Below are 19,676 nucleotides of genomic sequence, written 5' to 3'. Positions count from 1 at the left end.
CTTGTTACCCCTCTTACTGAACATAGGGGGAGATTGAGATACATCATGGACAACGCTGCTAACAATATGCTGATAACACACAAGCCTAAATCTTTCTCATTCAGAGCAGACAATCCTACTGCCCAACAATCCAAATATCTGCATAAAACTGGAATATGGATGAAAGAAAGCTGGCTTAAGCTAAATCTGGGAAGGAGGTGAAGTTGGCAGGAAGAAAAAAGCACTTTGAGTAGCTACAGGAAAAAATGGTTACTTGTTCTGTAACTGTTATTCTTTGAGATGTGTTGCACAGGAACATTTCACTTCAGGTGTGTGTGTGTCCAGTACAACAGTCAGATTCTTCCCTTAGCGGTATCTGTTGGGGCAGAACATGCAAACTCTTCGGCCTCATACTGCTGCACAGTGGTATAAAGGGCAGGGCTGTCCCCAATGCCCTCAGTTCCTTCTTACTGGACAGATATGTGTAACACATCTCAAAGAACAATTACAGAACAGGAAAGTAACCATTTTTTCCTTTCTTTGAGTCATTGCACATGTCCATGCCACTTCAGGTGAGTCACAAGAAGTTCAATCTGGAGGTGGGTTTCAGAGTCTACCTGAACAGTGACTGACAGACTACTCAGAAATCCAGGATGAGATTCTCTGGGGCAAGACTGGAAGGCCTTTCATCCTCTCTGCAACCATCACAAACAGCTGGGAGGAAGACCTAAATGACCTAGTTCTGTCCAAGTAAAACACTAACACCCTTCTAACTTCCAGGTATGGAGTCTCTCTTCATCCTGAAGAGAATGGGGCTTAGGAAAGTTGGTAAGTATACTGCTTGACTGAGGTGGATCAGGGAGTAAATTGAATAAAATCCTTTTCCTCCATGGCTCCCAAATGGAGGAGAGACTGGACCTCACAGAGGAGGTCTCTGAAGAGGGATAGGGAAGGATTGAAAATCTGAAGGGTGTATCCCCATTCCACTGTGCTTAGAACCCACTGGTCTGTGGTAATATAGGCCCAAAGCACACTGAAAGTGGGCTAAGCTGTTGGAAAAAACAGGGGTAGGAGAAAGTAGCCCAAGACAGACTGATATTTTGCCCTCAACAAGGTAGTCAAACACATTGCTTGGTCTTTCTGGATTCTCCAGAAGGTCTGGACAAAGATATAAAATGAGGAAGTGGAGGGCTCATCCTGTAGCTTTTCCCCTTTGCTCCTGGAGTGGTCAAGCTTGTGTAGGCAGGAAAGGTGGGTATTGTTGGTTCGACTGAGAGAGAAACTGGTTCTTTATAGGGAATGGAGGGTAAATCCCCAATGATTTCAATGTAGTCCTGGAGTCTTTGAGACTGTGAAGCTTCTCCTCAGTCTGCTGCGAGAATACGGTGGGGCCCTCACAAAGAAGATCCTGTATAGTCTGCTGGACCTCCTGTGGAAGACCAGAGGATTGATGCCATGAACGCCTGCGCATCATTATTGCGGATGCAATAGTTCTGGTTGCCAAATCTGCCCCATCTTACGTAGTTTGGCGAGAAGTCCTAGCTATGAGTTTACCCTCATCCAAGACAGCCAGGAACTCTTATCTTGCATCCTCTGTTTAACTTGTCCATGAGAACATTATCCCAGAGATTGTAATCATATCTTGCCAGCAAGACTTGCGCTTTAGAGATATGAAACTGCAGGCCAGCAATGAAATAAATCTTCCTACTGAAAAAGTTGAGCCTTTTTGCTCCTTTATCCTTTGGGGTAGAAGATGGCCATCCCTCACAAGCTCTTTCATTTACTGCCAAGACAACCAAAGAACCTGGTGAGAGATGAGTGTAGAAATGTTCAGAGCTCTGAGAAGGGACATAATACCTGCACTCAGTTCTCTTGACTGTCAGTGACAGAGAGAGGGTGTTTGCCACAGCAATCTTGTAGATTCTAGTATGGCTTCATTTATAGGTAGAGGAAGACAGGAAGGCTCTGCTGACCCCAGTACGTCCACCAGTCTATTGGAACTCTCTTGCACTACCTCAACCCAGATATCTAGAGAGGAAGCAACTCTCTTTAGGAGCTCTTAGTAGGCCCTGCAGTCATCCTGAAGAACGGAGGACAATCCATTCAACACCACCTCATCAGATGAAGAGGAGGGCAAGTGTAAAAAAGGTTCAGCTGGAGTTCTCCTGTACCTCCCCAGGTGTAAGTTGTGGCATGGAAGGTTGTTCCTCAGTACTGGCATGGATACCAGGGTAACTTCCTGAGACGCCTCATGATAGCTATCCCATCGTTTGCTCAGAGATCTGGAGAGCAGAGGTTGGTGGTGGGGAAATCCCATGGGTTCCAATACAACCATGGTAGAGTATTGGAGCCTAACCTCTATCAGCCCAAGGATCCATGTCCCTGGACCATTGTGGCACCTGTCAGATACCAGGGGCACAATCCTCTCGATGAAGGTGAATGACACCTTCTATTCCAAGAGTGAGGGGCACAGGAGCCAACAGCAGACTCTGAAGAAGACCCTGAGTCACCCGACTAGGGAGACGTGGTATTATGCAGTGCTGAAGACTGGTGATGTGTATCCCAAAGATGTTGGTACCAGGGACAGCATAATTGGCTTGCCTCTAGATGGCACCAAGCAAGGTGGCACTGGACTGTCTGAAGTCGGCTACGCTGGTACCGAGGGTTGGACCTTACTAGCAGGTAACTCCAACAAAGACTGAAGATATATCAGTACCGGATGACTTGTCTCCTGTACTGCGGGAGCACCCAGTACCAAGAGGCATAGCAGATCTCATGCCACAGCGTAAGCCTTCAGTGTTGTCATTACCACGAGGTTCCCCCTGAGGCTGTTGCACTGAAGGGGTGATTCCACAGTAGGAGTCAGTCTCAACAGCACTGGTGATGGAGTCAATAACCCTGGACAAGACGAAGTCGGTAGTGGGACCTGTCAATCATCGGAGGACACTCTACCTTACCATCCAGCTTGCTTGCTGGCAGACGGTACCAAAGACCTTGATTTTGTGGAGGAACCGGGCATACTTTTGAGGTATGTTTTTTATGCTCCTTCCTGGACATTGGGGAAGGGGAACAGTACCAAGACTATGCTATGTCTGGAGGAGCACTTCTGATGGAAGAAGTGCTCAGTACCTATCCTAAGGGGGAAGGTTCAGATGATGGATGCAAGGTGGACTCCATGAAAAGGTTACCCAGTCTCAACTCCCTATCCTTTCTAGTCCAGGACTTGAAGTCCCGGAAGATCTGACAACAGTCCCTGATGTGATCCTCCCTGAGGCACTTTAGACTCCTGGAATGAGGGTCACTCACCAGCACAGACTTATTGCAGCTGGTGTAAGCCTTAAAGTCGAGAGACTGAGGCATGCCCTGGTACTGGGAGTTAGTACTTAGTGTGTTGATTCCCAAATGTTCTATTCAAATTAAGTAAAACAACAAATGAAATTTACTCTAAATATTTAGCTAACTAACTATAGATGAGTACACTAATTATATACAAGAGAACAAATTACCTGATGGGGAAAACACTTGCAAAGCAAGTCAACACACTCAAGACTACCAACAACGGCAGTAAGAAGGAACTGAGAGAGCGCAAGGGTGGTACAAAGGGCAGAGGGGTGGCATAAAGGGAAATAAATCACACAGCAGTACAAAGCCACAAAAGGCACACACATGCGTGTGCTGCCCTGACAAGTGCCACTAAGGGAAAAATCTCCAACTTTGGTACACTGGGCATGCACACACCTGAAGTGGAATGGACATGTGAAATCACTCGAAGAACTATGACCACACCCTCATTCAAAGACTCCTGCCATCCAATGCTCAAAATAGTATGTAGTCCCAAGGTCTTGGTAGATTTCTTGTTGTCCCTGAATATCAAACAATGGCAAAATGCTTTCTATCATTTTCATCTAGTTAGAAGACTGCCCAGCCTTTCCTGTTAGAAGAAGACCTAGTCACTTGTGAGCCACACTTTTGTCACCTTCAGGCTGGATTAATACAAAGAACTCTTACTGAGGAAAAAGTCATCCAATGCTGCACACATAGTAATTCGCCACGCAACACCATCACCTGTCTAACCAGGACCACCCCAAAGAATGCATGTTGCACTAATGCTCTGCCATCTTTACTGATTCCTGACCAAATAGTAATTTTTCATCAAGGTGTCAGCCCTTAATTTGAAAGCTTTGAATGGTTTGGGCCCTAGTTATCTCAGATACCTCTTCTCTCTCTCTTCTGTGACAGCTAACACTCAGGGCAAGGAGTCTGGAAAGAAAAACTCATTAAGCAGTTTGGGTAGTAATTTGCTTTGTACTTTTACTATGGAAAATTTCACGATGGGACGTAGCTATTATTCATTGATCAATGCAGAAATATCCCGCATAATATTTAAGAAAAGAGCAACACATCATATTGTGATACGGTGCCCAGTTAACCATTACCTGGGTCTCGTGCCTCGACCGCTCTCGCATTTTGTTAGTACATAATTCATCCATTTTCTGGCAAAGTTGATATACTTATCTCCAATTTTCTGCCTGAATTCTCCAGACATCAGGCGAACAACTTCTTTATGGTACTACAATATATTAAAAATTATCCTTCAAGTATTAAAATTAAAATCAAACCATTATATATAATATCTACTGAAATATCTGCTCACTAATAAAACATTACAAGAAAGTATGATTACATCTCACACTCATATAGTTAATTCTATCCATACAATTTCCATGATTATTTATTTAACAATGTCTTCGAGGGAAAGCCCCAAATACAAGACATTTAGTGCAAAAGAACCAAGATAAAAAGGTGGCATTTCAGCCATGTGGCATACTATGTGTGTGCATGCACTACTTTTAAACAATGCGCATACCAAGTAAGAATTATGTTGTCTAGATGGGAACAATACGCAGCTCTGCTATCATATAGATCAAGTCTCAAACTAGCATTGAGTAATACTCATACCTTACAGGCAAATTTAATTTAAGTAGTACATGGAAAGAATAAAGTCTTTGGATATATAGTAGATATGTGCACTAAAAGATTCAATAGGAACATGGGCTGTTTTAGAAGACCATTCTTACAAAGACTCTGTACATAGTGAAGTGTGTACTGTCTCAAAGGTGTATCTATAAAGGGTTTAAAGGAATCAGACAAGTGAAAATATATCAGAAATGGCCTGAAGCTGACATTTCCTGGTTGGCGCAATAAGGCAGGCACTGATGAGCTGCATCCACTGACATAAAGGGTTTAAAGAGAACCTTAGAATAAGGGTTCAACATTAAAAAATTAAAATATTTTGCATTTACATAGTAGCTTGTATGGGCCTAGAAAGAAAAAATGAGGCAGAGAAAGATCAAATGACACAGCTCACATCAGAATATTTCTGACCTCCTGCAAAAAATTTGTCAACAAAGCCTGAAAGGACTAAACTTTAAATTCAGAGTGACAACTAGGAATGCCTTGCCAAAACAAGAGTTTCAATGAGTTTGAGAGTTTGGAAGATTCAACAGATCTGCTCTCTCTCTTATGCAGTCTAAAGTTTTAATTTTCACACCATGAAAAGATTTGCACTGCACCATAATATACTCTTATAAGAATTAACAGAATTCACTCAAAAGCATAATTCACTAATTTTTGTAAGTGAAAGAGTTGAATTTTATCAGTTTCCCCCAAAAAATAGGCTAAAAACATTATTTTACTACAAAAAATGCATTCCCTTTTGCTCACTTACCTCAAACCCAAAATTGTAACTCTGAATCATGGCTTCTCGGTAGTATTGCTGCAAAGTGGCGGATTCAGACTCATCAACCTCAGCATCAAATTCAGAAGTGAACATGCGATCAACTCTATCAATGGCACAGTTTATCTTATTGCATAGCTGTAATGCATCGCTCTGAAGAACAAAAAAAGTCAGCTTCAGTTGAAGAGACACACTGAATTAATATTATTTGTAGAACAGTAGTGCCAAAATCCCAAAGCAGTTGGGGGCCCGTTATGCTAAGCACTGTAAGGAGACACAGTCAAAGAGTGGATAAAACAAATGCTGGGTGAAGATGAAGGCACAGTAATAAGAGGATGATTTTATAAGAGAGTACACCCATAGATGTGTTAAGACAATCATGAATTACAATTATGTGACTTAGCAGGTGATGCACTTATTCATATAGTCAACAATTCTTAACTTACGCAGCTCTATACAAACCAAACAGTTGTTTAAAATACTGTTTCTTGGCTACAGCGCTATTTTATCAAATTCTGACCAAAATCTATAGTTTTCTGGGAAATAAATAAATGGCTAATTAATAAATGCCACATTCTCAGAAAATACATTTCACAGTAAGAGCTGGCTGAGTTAGAAAAAGATCACTACTGTTACTATCTATATAAAACATAACCCAGAGTCAAATTCTATCCGTGGGTGTGTGAGCATGGGTGCCACTGACTTCAGTGGGAAATCTGGGGACAGCCATGACACCTTCAATTAGTAAATCCTCGTTTCCGTTGGTTCTGTGGTTTTGTAGGCCTACCCACTTTCATGTCACATAAAAGCATTTTAAGGTTTGCTGTCCACAGTTTTGAAAATTCTCCTTATTTTTCCATCATCTCTATAATTATATATAAAATAAATGAAGTTTGGTTTTTCTGACATTTTGAACACAGGAAGTTTGCAAGAACTAGAGAATCTACTTCATTTCAACTCTGTGACCCCTTTATATGAAACGTTTTGTTTTGCCCTGGTTCACGTGTCTATTGTAATACGGACTGGCTTCCTATTTTTGTGTGTGTAGAGTCTATGACTTTTACATGCACATGATATTGCTCAAAAGTTGCATTCACAAGTGATTTGTGTGACACAATGGAGACTGGACAGAAAACACGACCTACAACAACTTGTACAAAGGATAAATCCAGAGTACTGGTCTATTATCATCACTGGAGTCAAATCACATCAACAGCTTTTAAGCCATTTGTGTTTTAATGTATACCAGTGAATGAGATTCAAATGATAAAACAATAAACCACCCTCCTGGAAATAAATTAGAAGGCTGCTTACCTTTAGCTGCTGCAATGCTTTGGCAATGACTGGCTGGCTGGATGTCTGTTCGTGATGCAAAGATACGAGCCCTTCAATAGACTGTTGGAAAGCTTTTCTCTGACTCACAAGATGGGCAGATTGCATGACTACAAAGAGGAGGTTGTCAACCTAGGAACACAAGATTAAACATATTGCCAAAGATGATACTGTCAAGTTCTTACAGATACAATAGGCTCTGGTAGCCATTTTTATGAAAAGGCTGTCTCATAATGGCAATTTTGTTATTCCCAAATGTTTTCTGGAATTCAAATTATTATAAATCTTATTCTTTGATACTATAAGGATACTACATTTACACAAAGAGTTCTTCTTAGACAATTGTGCTTTGACTAGTAGTATGTTTCCTGAATCATTTTTATAAGCATAAAATACATAAATTAAGATGGGTAGGGCTTTACCACCACACCACTGGGTTGCAAGGGAGACATAAACAGTTTCATTTCCTGAAGGGGATCTCAGATTTCAGAAGTTTGGGAAAAACTGTGCCAAGGAATTCTCAAACCAACCAGTTACACTTAGAAAGTTAACCTGTTAACAAAATAACTACACTGTCACCCAAAATAGGTGATAAATGCCAGGAATAAGCAGACTTCATCCATGCTACAGAAGAGGCTTTAGCAACATGAACAAACATTTTCTAAGCAGGAAAAAAAAACAGTTACATTTTCCTAACTGTTGTTCTTCGAGATGTGTTGCTCATGTCCATTCCATTGTAGGTGTGTGTGCTCGCCACATGCACCAGTGCCAGAAGTTTTTCCCTCAGTGGTATCAGTAGGGGACTGGCTCTAGCGCCCTCTGGAGCGACGCATGTATGCACTGATATATGGGGCGCCATTGGCTCCCCCCACCCTCCGCTCCTTCTTGCCGGAAACTCCGACAGTGGGGAAGGAATGCAGGTCATGGAATGGACATGAGCATCACATATCGAATAACAACAGTTTAAAAAAAAGGTAATTGTCTTTTCTTTTTCAAGTGCTTGCTCATTTCCATTCCACTGTAGGCGACTCCAAGCAGTACCACCAGAGGTGCGTAGGAGTTCATGGATGTGTCGATTGCAACACAGCTCTGCCAAAGCCATCGTCATCTCTGGCCTGCTGAGTGATGGCATAATGTGTTGTGAACGTGTGTACTGAAGACCACGTCGCGGCTCTGCAGAGGTCTTGGATAGGGTCACGCGCCAGGAAGGCAGATGAAGACACCTGAGCCCTAGTTGAGAGAGCCTTCGCTATTGGTGGAGGCACAGCCTGCACCAAGTCGCAAGAAGTACAGATGCAGGCAGTGATCCAATTCAAAACTGTCTGAGAGGACACCGGAAGGCAGGAGAAACACTTCCACTTCCACTTTGCCATGTAAGTCACTCTGGTGGAGGGCTTTCTGCTTTCCAGGAGAATCTGCTGTACCTGACTAGAGCAGGCCTGTTCCTCCAGACTCAGCATCTAAGCTGTGAGGTGGAGAGAGGTAAGATTCAGGTGCAGGAGCCGACCATGATCCTGCAAGAGTAGGTCATGGCGGCTGAGCAGTAGCCACGGAGCTACCCCAGCCAGTTCCATGAGCATTCAGAACCAATGCTGGCAAGGCCACGCTGGGGTGATCATAATGACTCGCGCCTTGTCACTCTTGATTTTTAAGAGGACTTTGCTGATAAGTGGAATCGGCAGGAAGACATACATCAGGTCTCCCAACCATGACAGGAGAAAAGCATTGGAAAGGGAGCCTCTGCCGAGGCCTCGGAGAGAGCAGAACTGATGACACTTTCTGTTCTGTCTGGTGGCGAACAGGGCAACTCCGGACAGCTGTGTAAGGAAGACATCACAAGCTAGTCGTATGGCCAAAAGCTCCCTGACATTTACCGTATTGTTCCGAGTATAGGCCGCTCCTGATTATAAGCCGCACCCTTAAAGTTTGGTGCTATTTTAAAAAAATTAAATTTTTAACTTTTTTAAACAAAGAAAATATACACATTAGTAGAACAGTAAAACAGTATTTTATTTAATGAATAGGAGGACATGTACCAGTATTTTTAACACTTTTAACTCTTTTGGTAGTCCTGCTTTTGACGGCATATGTTATATACTCAGAAATATTGAAAACTATTTTGTAGTTATACTGTAAATAAAGAAGGGAAAAGGAATGGACAACAAGGAGACTGATGAGAACAGTTCTCACCCTCTCCCCTACACAACAATCAACAACATTAGCAAATGTTCTTAAGTCATCCCTCTGAGAAATTTTAGTCACTTTCACTGCCTGTCTCTCCATCAATACCAGTATCTGCTCAGGTTTTCATCACTACTTCCAATGCTTTCTACATCACTCCCACTGTTTTCTTCATCATTCTCCTGATCCACTTTCTGATCTTCCCACAATACATCATCTTCACTACCAGCCAATGCATTTGACAGGCAACATTTTTTGAATCCTTTGATGATTGATTCTGAAGATATCATTGCCCACGCAGAAATAATCCACTGACACATCAAAGCCATTGATGGTTTCTTAATTTTTGCCGCTTGGTGTGAGGGCATGATCTCCAGGCACAAGCCATTCAGAATACTGCTGCCGTAGATGGTCTTTAAATGGCTTGTTGACAACAACATCAAGCACTTGGAGTTGGGATGTCATACCCCCTGGTATTACTACCAGATCTGATTTCAAGGATGCAATCTTACTTTTTACATCAGGTGTTAAATGTCCTTTAAATGCATCCAATACCAGCATTGCTTTTTTTGCAAGAAGAGCACCAGGCCTACTCTTCCAAACAACTGATAGCCAATCATTCATCAGCTCCTTGCTTTTCCATCCCTTTTCCTGACATCTGACAATTAAGCCTCTTGGAAGACTTTCCTTCGGCATAGTTTTCCTTTTAAGTATCACATAAGGTGTCAGCTTACGACCATCAGCTGTAACAGCTAACATTGCTGTAATACGTAATTTTTCATTGCCTGTGGTTCTCAGAAGAATGGATTTTGCTCCTTTTTGATCCACGGTTGTATTACTTGGCATATCAAAGAAAACGGGAGTTTCATCGGCATTTCCAATTTGGCTCAATGGATAGTTGTGCTTTTTCCTGAGCTCTATAACATACCGTTGGAATGCAAGCAGCTTTTCATTGAAGTCAACAGGTAGTCTTTGTGCAAGTGTTGTCCTGCGTCTTAGAGAGAGGCCATTTCTGAGCATAAATCTACGGCACCATCCAAGGCTTGCTTTAAATTCATGCCTGGGAATTTTTAATTCACTGGCAATTTCTAATGCCTTCAATTGTATGATTTTTCGGATGACAGGCATTCCATTTTTTCTTTGCTCTTGAATGAAGGGAAGCACTGCTGCATCAACTTCACAATACCTGCCTTTCTTAGGCCCTCTGAACGATTTCCTCGTAGAAGCCGAGTTTTCTAGTTTCTTCTGCATCAGCTTCCATCTACGTACATTTTTCTCATCTACGTCATATTTTCTGGCAGCTTCCCTATTGCTTGTTTGTTCAGCGTATTTTAAGACTTTTATCTTAAAGTTTGAATCGTAACTTCGCCTTTTCCCTTGGCTGGTTGAATTTCGAATCTCCACATGATCAGCCATATTGGTATTTTAAGTTAGCCCCTGTACAAAAAAAAAAAAACCAACCTCATCCTCAACTCTCAGCCCCCTCACCCTCTTAGCCCCCTCTCCTTTACACGGCCCTTCCTTACCCTCTTAGCCACCTCCTTATTCTCTCAGCCTACCTCTCCCTCACACAGTGCCCACTACTCACCCTATTAACAACCTCCCCTCAGCCCCCTTCTTCATCACACAACCCCCTCCTCACCATATACCGTATCCTCCCGAGATAATACTGGTAAAAGTAAACAAACGCCCTCGACTCCCAAGTCTGCGTGCAGAGCTATGGATACCTCACAGGGACGTAATGCTCCCAAGTCAGCATGGGGAGCTACGGATGCCTCACAGGGACATCATACCGGTAACTTGTGGGCTTCTCCAGCCAGGGCCGGCTCCAGGCACCAGCTGAGCAAGCTGGTGCTTGGGGCGGCAGATTCTAGGGGGCGGCATGCCGCTCAATCCTAGGACGGCACGGCTGCTTTTTTTTTTGGTTTTGTTTGCTGCTCTGGCTGCCCTATAGGGTGCGGAGGAGGGGAGCGCCCTGCAGCAAATTCCACAGGGCAGCCCACGTCCTTCCCTCCCTGCCGACCAGAGCAGCGCGGAGCCCTCCCGGAAGACAGCACGGCAATTGGGGCCGTGGGGTGAGCTCCCCGCTGAAGCGCTGGCCGCCCCCCTTCTCTCTCACTCCCCCCCCGCTCCCCCTGGCCGCCTCCCTCTCCCTCCCCCCAACTAGACCAGGCGTGCACTCTGTAGCACAGGGAATCCCCCTGCACCCTGGGTCTGGCCGCCCTGTAGGGTTTTTTGTTTTGTTTTTCCCCCCCTGCTTTGCCAGCCGCGCTGTTATCCCCCTCGTCCCCCGCTTTGCCGCTCCAGCCGTGGTTTTTTTTTCTCCCCCCTGCTTTACCGCTCCGGCTGTGCTGCAGGTTTTTTTTCTCCCCTGCTTTGCCGTTCCAGCCGCACCGTTTTTTTTGTCCACCCCACCCCGCTTTACCGCTCCCGCCGTGCTGCCGGTTTTTTTTTTTTTTTTTTACACCTGCTTTCCCGCTTCAGCTGCGCCGTTTTTGTTCCCCCCCGCCACCGCCGCTTTACTGCTCCCGCTGCACCGAGTTTTTTGGTTGTTGTTTTTTCCCCCCGCTTTGCAGTTTCATCGTCGTCCCCCCTTCCCCCGCCCTCTAGCCACGCTGTGTTTTTTATTTTTTTCCCCTGCTTTGCCGCTCTGGGATTTAAAGGGCTCTGGGCTCCCCGCCGCGGTGGGCAGCCCAGAGCCCTCTGACTCCCCGCCGCGGCGGGGATTTAAAAGGCTCTGGGCTCCCCGCCGCGGCGGGCAGCCCAGAGCCCTCTGATTCCCGGCTGCGGCTGGGATTTAAAGGGCTCTGGGCTCCCCGCTGCGGCTGGGATGTAAAGGGCTCTGGGCTCCCCGCTGCGGCGGGCAGCCCAGAGACCTCTGACTCCCCGCCGCGGCTGGGATTTAAAAGGCTCTGGGCTGCGGCTGGGATTTAAAGGGCTCTGGGCTCCCCGCCGCGGCTGGGATGTAAAGGGCTCTGGGCTCCCCGCCGCGGCAGGCAGCCCAGAGCCCTCTGATTCCCGGCTGCGGCTGGGATTTAAAGGGCTCTGGGCTCCCCGCCGCGGCGGGCAGCCCAGAGCGCTCTGATTCCCCGCCGCGACTGGGATTTAAAGTAAATTTTTTTTTCAAGATCCCGATTATAGGACGCACCCCTAGTTTAAAGACTTAAATTAGGGGAAAAAAGTGCGGCCTATACTCGGGACAATACGGTATATGTAATGTGAGCTCCTCTCAAGACCATGTCCCTTGAGTCCGCAGCATACTGAGATGCACTCCCCAACCGAGGTCAGACGCATCCGGTAACAGGGAGACCATGGGTCATGGACTCTCGAACAGCACTCCTTCTAACACCAATTTTGGGTTGGTCCACCACTGCAAAGAGGTAATTACCCTCAGAGGGACCATGATGACCTTGTCCAGGTGATGCCTGGCTGGGGAGCACACTGCTGCTAGACACATTCGAATTGGGTGCAGCCTGAGTCTCGAATGGCAGACAACATACATGCCTGCTGCCACATGACCCAATAGTCTGAGAAAGACCCGGGCTGTGGTGAGCGGATGTGTGGGGACGCTGGCAATTAGATGTGACATTGTCCAGAACCTGGCCTCTGGTAGAAATGCTCTGGCTCGGGTAGAGTCAAGTACTGCCCCGATAAACTCTATCTGTTGGACTGGGATTAACGTTGATTTTTGTTCATTTATCAGCAGGCCCAGAGTTCGACAAGTGGCTTACAGCATATTGATGCTGCATTGGACCTGGACCCTGGAGCGGCCCTTGACGAGCCAGTCGTCAAGGCATGGGTAAATCTGGATACCCTGATGCCTGAGGTAGGCCGCAACCAGCGACATGCATTTCATAAACACTCTTGGTGCTGTTGCTAGGCCAAAAGGGAGCACTGCTTATTGGTAATGGGTAGGGATAGCTCAATGGTTTGAGCATTGGCCTGCTAAACCCAGGTTTGTGAGTTCAATCCTTGAGGGGACCACCTATGGATCTGGGGCAAAAATTGGTCCTGCTAGGGAAGGCAGGGGGCTGGGACTTTATGACCTTTCAAGGTCCCTTCCAGTTCTAGGAGATAGGTATATCTCCAATTATTATTTTATTTTATTTAGTCCCAACTATGAAGCACAGGAACTGTCTGTGACTATGGCTTTCAAATCGAGGGCAGAGTACCAGTCTCCCAGATCCAGGGAAGGAATGATGGAGGCCAGGGAGACCATGCAAAACTTCAACTTCTTGAAATACTTGTTGAGATTCCACAGGCCGAGGATGGGTTGTAGACCCCCTTTGGCCTTTGGGATTAAAAAATAGAGAAAGTCAAACTCTTTGCCCCTTAAATGCAATCAGGACTTCCCACCTGCAGAAAGCCTTGCACCTCCTGAGCGAGCAGATGTCTCTGAAAAGGGTCCCTGAAGAGGGACCGGGGGGGGGGGGGGGAGGGGACTTGAGGAGGGGATAGAAATAAACTGGAGGGTATATCCCCCTGCTACTGTGCTGAGGACCCACTGGTCCGATGTTACAGAGGCCCAGGCAGAGAGAAAGGGGAGACAGGTAGTTGGAAAATAACAGGAGAGCAGGATCCAGGACATAGGCTGGAAGGTCACACTCGAGCGCACCCTCAAAATGCCTGCTTACCACCCAGTTGGTTACGGGTGGAGCTCAAGTGAGCAGAGGATGCTGGCTGGTGGCCTTGCTGGCACTTATAGCCCTTGCCCTTCTTACAGAAGGCTTCTGACCAAGACTGGCTCCCAAACCTCTGGGTTTGTTGCAGCTTAAACTACTTCCTTCCCAGTCCCAGCGTGTACAGGCTCAGGGTTTGCAAGGTAGCCCTAGAGTCTTATAGGCTGTGCAATGTATTGTCTGTTTGCTCGGAAAACAGTGCCAGGCCATCGAATGGGAGGTCCTGGATAGTCTGTTGAACCTCCATTGAAAGGCCCAACGACTGCAAACAGGATACCTGCCTCACTGAAATGGCCGAGGCCATAGTTTGGGCCACAGAGTCTGTGCATCTGAGGCTGCCTGAAGGGCTGCCCTGGCCACCGCCCTGCCCTTATTGAGGATAACCAGGAATTCCTCTCTAGGTTCCTCTGGCAGCTAATCAGAATTTGGCCATGGACTGCCAGATGTTAAAATCATAGTGGCCAAGCAAGGCCTGATGGTTAGCCACTCTGAGTTGGAGGCTGGATGTAGAATAAATTTTGCCTCCTGGTTCTTAGGCATCGATCCCGGTTGGCCCTGTCTGTTGTGCTCATTGGCTGCCGACACAACCAGTGAGCTTGGGGCAGGGTGGTGACATCATAAAGATACTCATACCCCTTAGCGGGGACATAGTATTTTCGCTCTGCCCGCTTGGAGATGGGAGGCAGTGAGGAAGGTGTCTGCCACAGGTCCTTAGTGATTTTCACCACTCCCTCGTGCACTGGCAATGCCACCCTAGCAGGGGCTGCCACTCTCAGTACATCAAACAGGAAGTTTGAGGGGTCTGCCAGCTCCTTGGCTTCCAGCCCCAGGTTTGAAGCAACCCTCTTCAGGAGCTCCTGGTGAGCCTTAGAATCATCCTGGGGAATCGGGTGAGAGGGCCCCACTATCCCTCATCAGGCGAAGACGACGAGGAGGCAGATACAGGTGGGCCTGCCAACTACGCCATTTCTGCCATGGGAGCCTCAGTGGAGCCTGGCTGAAGCTGTGGAGCCTGCTCTGACTCCACATCCAAGCCAAGGGGCGGGCAGGAGACTGTTGCCGACCATTTGTCGGATGCCCCCGAGGCTGACTTATACCCCCGTGATTGTTGGGGAAATTTCCAGGGGTTGCAAAATTGCCAGGGGGCAGGCCACTGGTCCTGCGGCCATGTTGCCACTGGTGGCCCAGCAGGGAATGCCAGTGCCCCCGATGGGTGGCCCTAAGCCATGGGCAGGATTTCCTCCTTGCTGTCCGAGCACAAGGAGAGGGATACATGCCTGAGGGACCAGGATGGTGCTGAGGCTGCCTGTCTACCCCAATCCCGTCAGCTCTGGCCCCAGACCTCCACTGAGGTTCTGTATGAGGGTGATGGCTCTGGGTGCCGCAATCCCCGTGACCGGCAGTGGCGTTCGGCAGATCAGCGACGGTACCCTGGTTATTGACACTCTACACTTAGCGAGCAGTGCTGCTCCGTAGATCGGGAATGTGAGCGAGTAAACTGATGTGTTGGAGACCATCAGCGTGCTCACAGTGAACCATACCAGTGGTACAGTGATCAGGCTCTGGCGTCTTGACCTTCTGGAGCGGTGCAGCGAGCTGGGCGAGTGGCTTGGTTGCTCCTGGCAGGAGTCAGAGCCTGATCTCCATCTGGAGGGGAAGAGCAGCCTCTCCTCCCCTTTACGGGATACAAGAGAATGTCCTCTCCTGACCTTTCTTTGCTTTTTAGCTGGTACTGGGAATGGGGATCGGCGCCAGTCTGAGGCCGGTGCCAGCAGCGCACTCCGCACTGAGGCTGCAGTGCTAGGAGCAAACTCTGATTTGGTTGGCTCTGAGGCCGATGTAAGGGCCGACTCCACAAGAAGAGCTTAAAGACTAATGTCCCACTGCTTTTTGGTCCGCGCCCTGAAGCTCTTGTCACTAACGTGGGTTTCCCCTAAGCACTTCAAACAACTTCGATGGGGATCACTGACTGGCATGGGTTTCTTGCAACAGTCACAAGGTTTGAAGCCCGGGGATCGGGGCATGCCCAGTCCCTAGGCTAAGTCCTATTCAGACTAACAAACTAATACTAAGTGTACACTAAGGGAACTATAAAACTAACAAATTTCTAACAACTATATACAGAAACTTCACAACTAGGCACAGCTGAGAGGAATAAGCTTGCCGGGGCAAGAAGACGTTCCAGCATCGTCACTGGTGGTCAGAAGGAACTGAGGTTGAGGGAAGCCAGCGGTACCCCTTATACCAGTGCATACGCGCGCCACTGCAGAGGGTTCCAGAGCCGGTCCCCTACAGATACCACTGAGGGAAAAACTTCCAACACAGATGCATGTGGTGAGCCCACACACCTACAATGGAATGGACGTGAGCAAGCACTTGAAGAAGAACTATGTTATACTTGTGAATTCCTAAAATATGCATATATCCTTTAGGAACTAACATTCAGTGTTTCAGCAAAACCTGCAAAGATATATAAGGTAACAGATGGCCCCAGAGCAAAGACAAGGTCACAATTCACACTGTGAGCTGTTAATGACAAACTTAAAGAACCCAGTTGTAATAATGTATTAATTACAGCAGATCAAGTCCAAATTCATCTACATAGTTACTACTCCAGAATCATTACTGTCACTCATAATGGAATTCAGTATAAAACAACAACGTTAGATTCTAATTAAATAATAGGAGATATACCTATCTCCTAGAACTAGAAGGGACCCTGAAAGGCCACTGAGTCCAGCCCCCTGCCTTCACTAGGCAGGACCAAGTACTGATTTTTGCCCCAGATCCTTAAGTAGCCCCTTCAAGGATTGAACTCACAACCCTAGGTTTAGCAGGCCAATGTGCAAACCACTGAGCTATCCCTCACCCCAACTGGAAACTGCCAATTATTTTTAGGATTGAACTTTTTATATTAAAAAGAATTTTTACAAAGCTTAAGATTTAAACAGAAATATTGTTTTTATTTTCCATGAAAATATATAATTTTTAAACATTTCTCGGCAGTTTAGACTATAGAAAGTGTGGAATATTTAGTAGGTCCTTACTTTTTAAACATAGCCTTTCAAAAAAAAAATCAATGCTTTTTACATATATATTAGATGGTGGATATAATTTCCAAATGAAATTGTGTGTCTTATTATTTATTTCTTCAAGAAAATCACAACTTTAAAAAAGCCTGATGTTTTAGAATATCTGTAAAAAAAATATTAACAAGGACGTTGTCGGAGACTAGATTAGCTATCATTAGTGTATACTTATCACTGAGCAGTCTGTAGTATTAACAAACAAGAAGCAATGTCTATACATTACAAATAGCCGTATACATGGAATAGGAATTCTAACACTTAACTAGTGGGTCAGCCCAGGAAGTCTGAAGGCAAACCAAAGATGGTTTAGGAGGTAAAAGAATCAGGGCATAAGGGAGCTGAATCAGGCTAGGGATGTGAGGAAGTGTAGAGAACACCAGGTGGAATAAATCTTATTTGGCTCTGGTGTTAGGGGTCGCGGGCAGCAGGGGAGGCGAGTCCTGGCTGCATATAGTGAAGCAGAGGGAATGGTGGAAGGGACCCCGGCTGGCTCAGAGTATGAATGGGCAGATTTCTTCCTGCAGAGCTTAGGAATTCCTATATTTAGGTACTCACAAGTTTCCTATCACTTTAGTATCTGTGCACCTCACAAACATGAATGAATTCCATTGCACATCAACCCAGTGAGATAGTGAACTATTCGTTCAGTTTCTACACATGGGGAACTGAGACACAGAGATTAAAGCCAAGATTTTGAAAAACAGGAGCCTAAAGTTACAACCTAAATAAGTGGCCTGAATTTCAAAAATGCTGAGCATCCAGTAGCACCAGCTGAAGTCTAATTTGAGGCACCCATTTTTTTATTAATATTTGGGAATAAGTGATTTGCCCAGCATCTGAAGCAATTGGCCTCATGATTTAATGCACCCAAAGCAAACACCAATGGCCTATCAGTTCACAAGATATGATGGCTTTTTGCTAAAACAAAACACTATCAGTCTAACTATACATCTGATACTGAGCAGCTCTATTGTGAATAATTTATTGATTCTTTTGATTTAATAAGGAAGAAATTTTTTTTTTGGAAATAAAAATGTTGCTTTCAAAAATTGTCTCATGTTTAATTCCTGCAATAACATATATTTAGAGATAAAATATCAAAGCAAGAACATATTTAATTTATTGTCCTTGGTTACTATTATATTTCCAATACATCTTAGTCACAGAAGGAAAAATGTCTCATTTAACATCTATGATCATTATTCTGGAAGCACTTCACCTCCAAGTAAAAGTAGACATAAAATGGAAAACACGTACCTGCATACTACTTAAGGTATCAACAGTTTCCACCTGAGGCACTATTTTGACTGGCTGTCCTTCCCATGTGCTCCAGCTGTCATCTAATTCATGGTCTTTATCACTGTGCTTGGTCATCAGTAAGTAGGCCTCATATGCAACCTCCTCTGAATCTTTAGAACAATCCTTTCCTGCAGCTGCATTTAGCAGCTGTAAAATCACAGATTTCTCCCCTGCAAGATTATCTGGGACAAACACATGTAAGTTTTCAAGTCCAGGGATTTGCACCTGCAGAAAGAATAAAATGGCATTTGGTGAGCAAAACTGCACACCACCACTCAGCTTCTCAGGATGTTGCACATGCAGCATAGTCCGCTTAAAATGGTCATTTCAGCTCTAGACATATTCCCCATTTTAAGGATAGAAAATATTACTAAACTGGTAATATCTCTAGGAGTGCAGTCACTCTAGCAATATACCCACTTTTAATCACATCACTCCACCTGTGCTGATGACACATGCTAAAAATCAAAGTTAACACACTGTAAGTATGGTGATGCCATAGCAACTTAGAATACAGAGTTGCTCCCACACACATCTTTAAATGATTATTTTACATGCATCATTTAAAAAGATGTATGTGTATATATATATAGAGAGAGAGAGACATACCTATCTCATAAAACTGGAAGGGGCCCTGAAAGGTCATCAAGTCCAGCCCTCTGCCTTCACTAGCAGGACCAAGTACTGATTTAGCCCCAGATCCCTAAGTGGCCCTCTCAAGAACTGACCTCACAACCCTGGGTCTAGCAGGCCAATGTTCAAGCCACTGAGCTATCCTTCCCCATGTTAAAATCATTATAAGGAACAAAGAAACAAGTTACCACTGGCATGACATTAAAAATCAGTTCCCTTCTGCTTAAACAATGGAACATTTAAAAAAAATTCAGGGGAAAAGTTCACTCAAATTCTGGAACTATTCATATAGCTTTCCTTCACAGCCCATGACAGAAACACGTACTGTCTCGGCATAAAAGGACTGATCAAAACAATGGCTTGTCTTTTTAGTTATTGCTGACACAAATTTACAGAGGTTAATTTGTTTTGTATTATTGTGATAAGAGTCCCAGGACAGATTTCCATTGTAAGTAAAGTATTATTTAAGGAGTATTACATATGGTAAATAAATTTCTTATTCAAAAAAATGGTCCCACAACTCTTTTTATAATAAATAATAATAGGAGATATACCTATCTCCTAGAACTGGAAGGGACCTTGAAAGGTCACTGAGTCCAGCTCCCTGCCTTCACTAGCAGGACCAAGTACTGATTTTTGCCCCAGATCCCTAAGTGGCCCCCTCAAGGATTGAACTCACAACCCTGGGTTTAGCAGGCCAATGCTCAAACCACTGAGCTATCCCTCCCCCCATCTTAGAAATTAGCG

The 19,676-nt window shown here is 45.2% G+C and overlaps 1 protein-coding gene across 6 annotated transcripts in view; it reads right to left on the bottom strand.

Moving 5' to 3' along the window:
- Positions 1-19,676, bottom strand: part of MAP3K4 (mitogen-activated protein kinase kinase kinase 4) — a 165,595-nt gene that overhangs the window by 42,122 nt on the left and 103,797 nt on the right. For all 6 annotated transcript variants that reach the window (XM_045010684.1, XM_045010679.1, XM_045010682.1 and 3 more), the window contains exons 10-13: positions 18,255-18,521; positions 7,031-7,180; positions 5,708-5,869; positions 4,416-4,549 (exon numbers count right to left, since the gene is read on the bottom strand). In XM_045010684.1, coding sequence (XP_044866619.1) covers positions 4,416-4,549; positions 5,708-5,869; positions 7,031-7,180; positions 18,255-18,521 — 713 coding nt within the window. The remainder of the gene's footprint in view (positions 1-4,415; positions 4,550-5,707; positions 5,870-7,030; positions 7,181-18,254; positions 18,522-19,676) is intronic.

This window comes from Mauremys mutica, chromosome 3 (assembly GCF_020497125.1).
Source record: "Mauremys mutica isolate MM-2020 ecotype Southern chromosome 3, ASM2049712v1, whole genome shotgun sequence".
Classification (NCBI taxonomy): Eukaryota; Metazoa; Chordata; order Testudines; family Geoemydidae; genus Mauremys; species Mauremys mutica.
The sequence above is the reverse complement of the archived record's forward strand: the minus strand, read 5'-3'. Positions and strand labels throughout refer to the sequence as shown.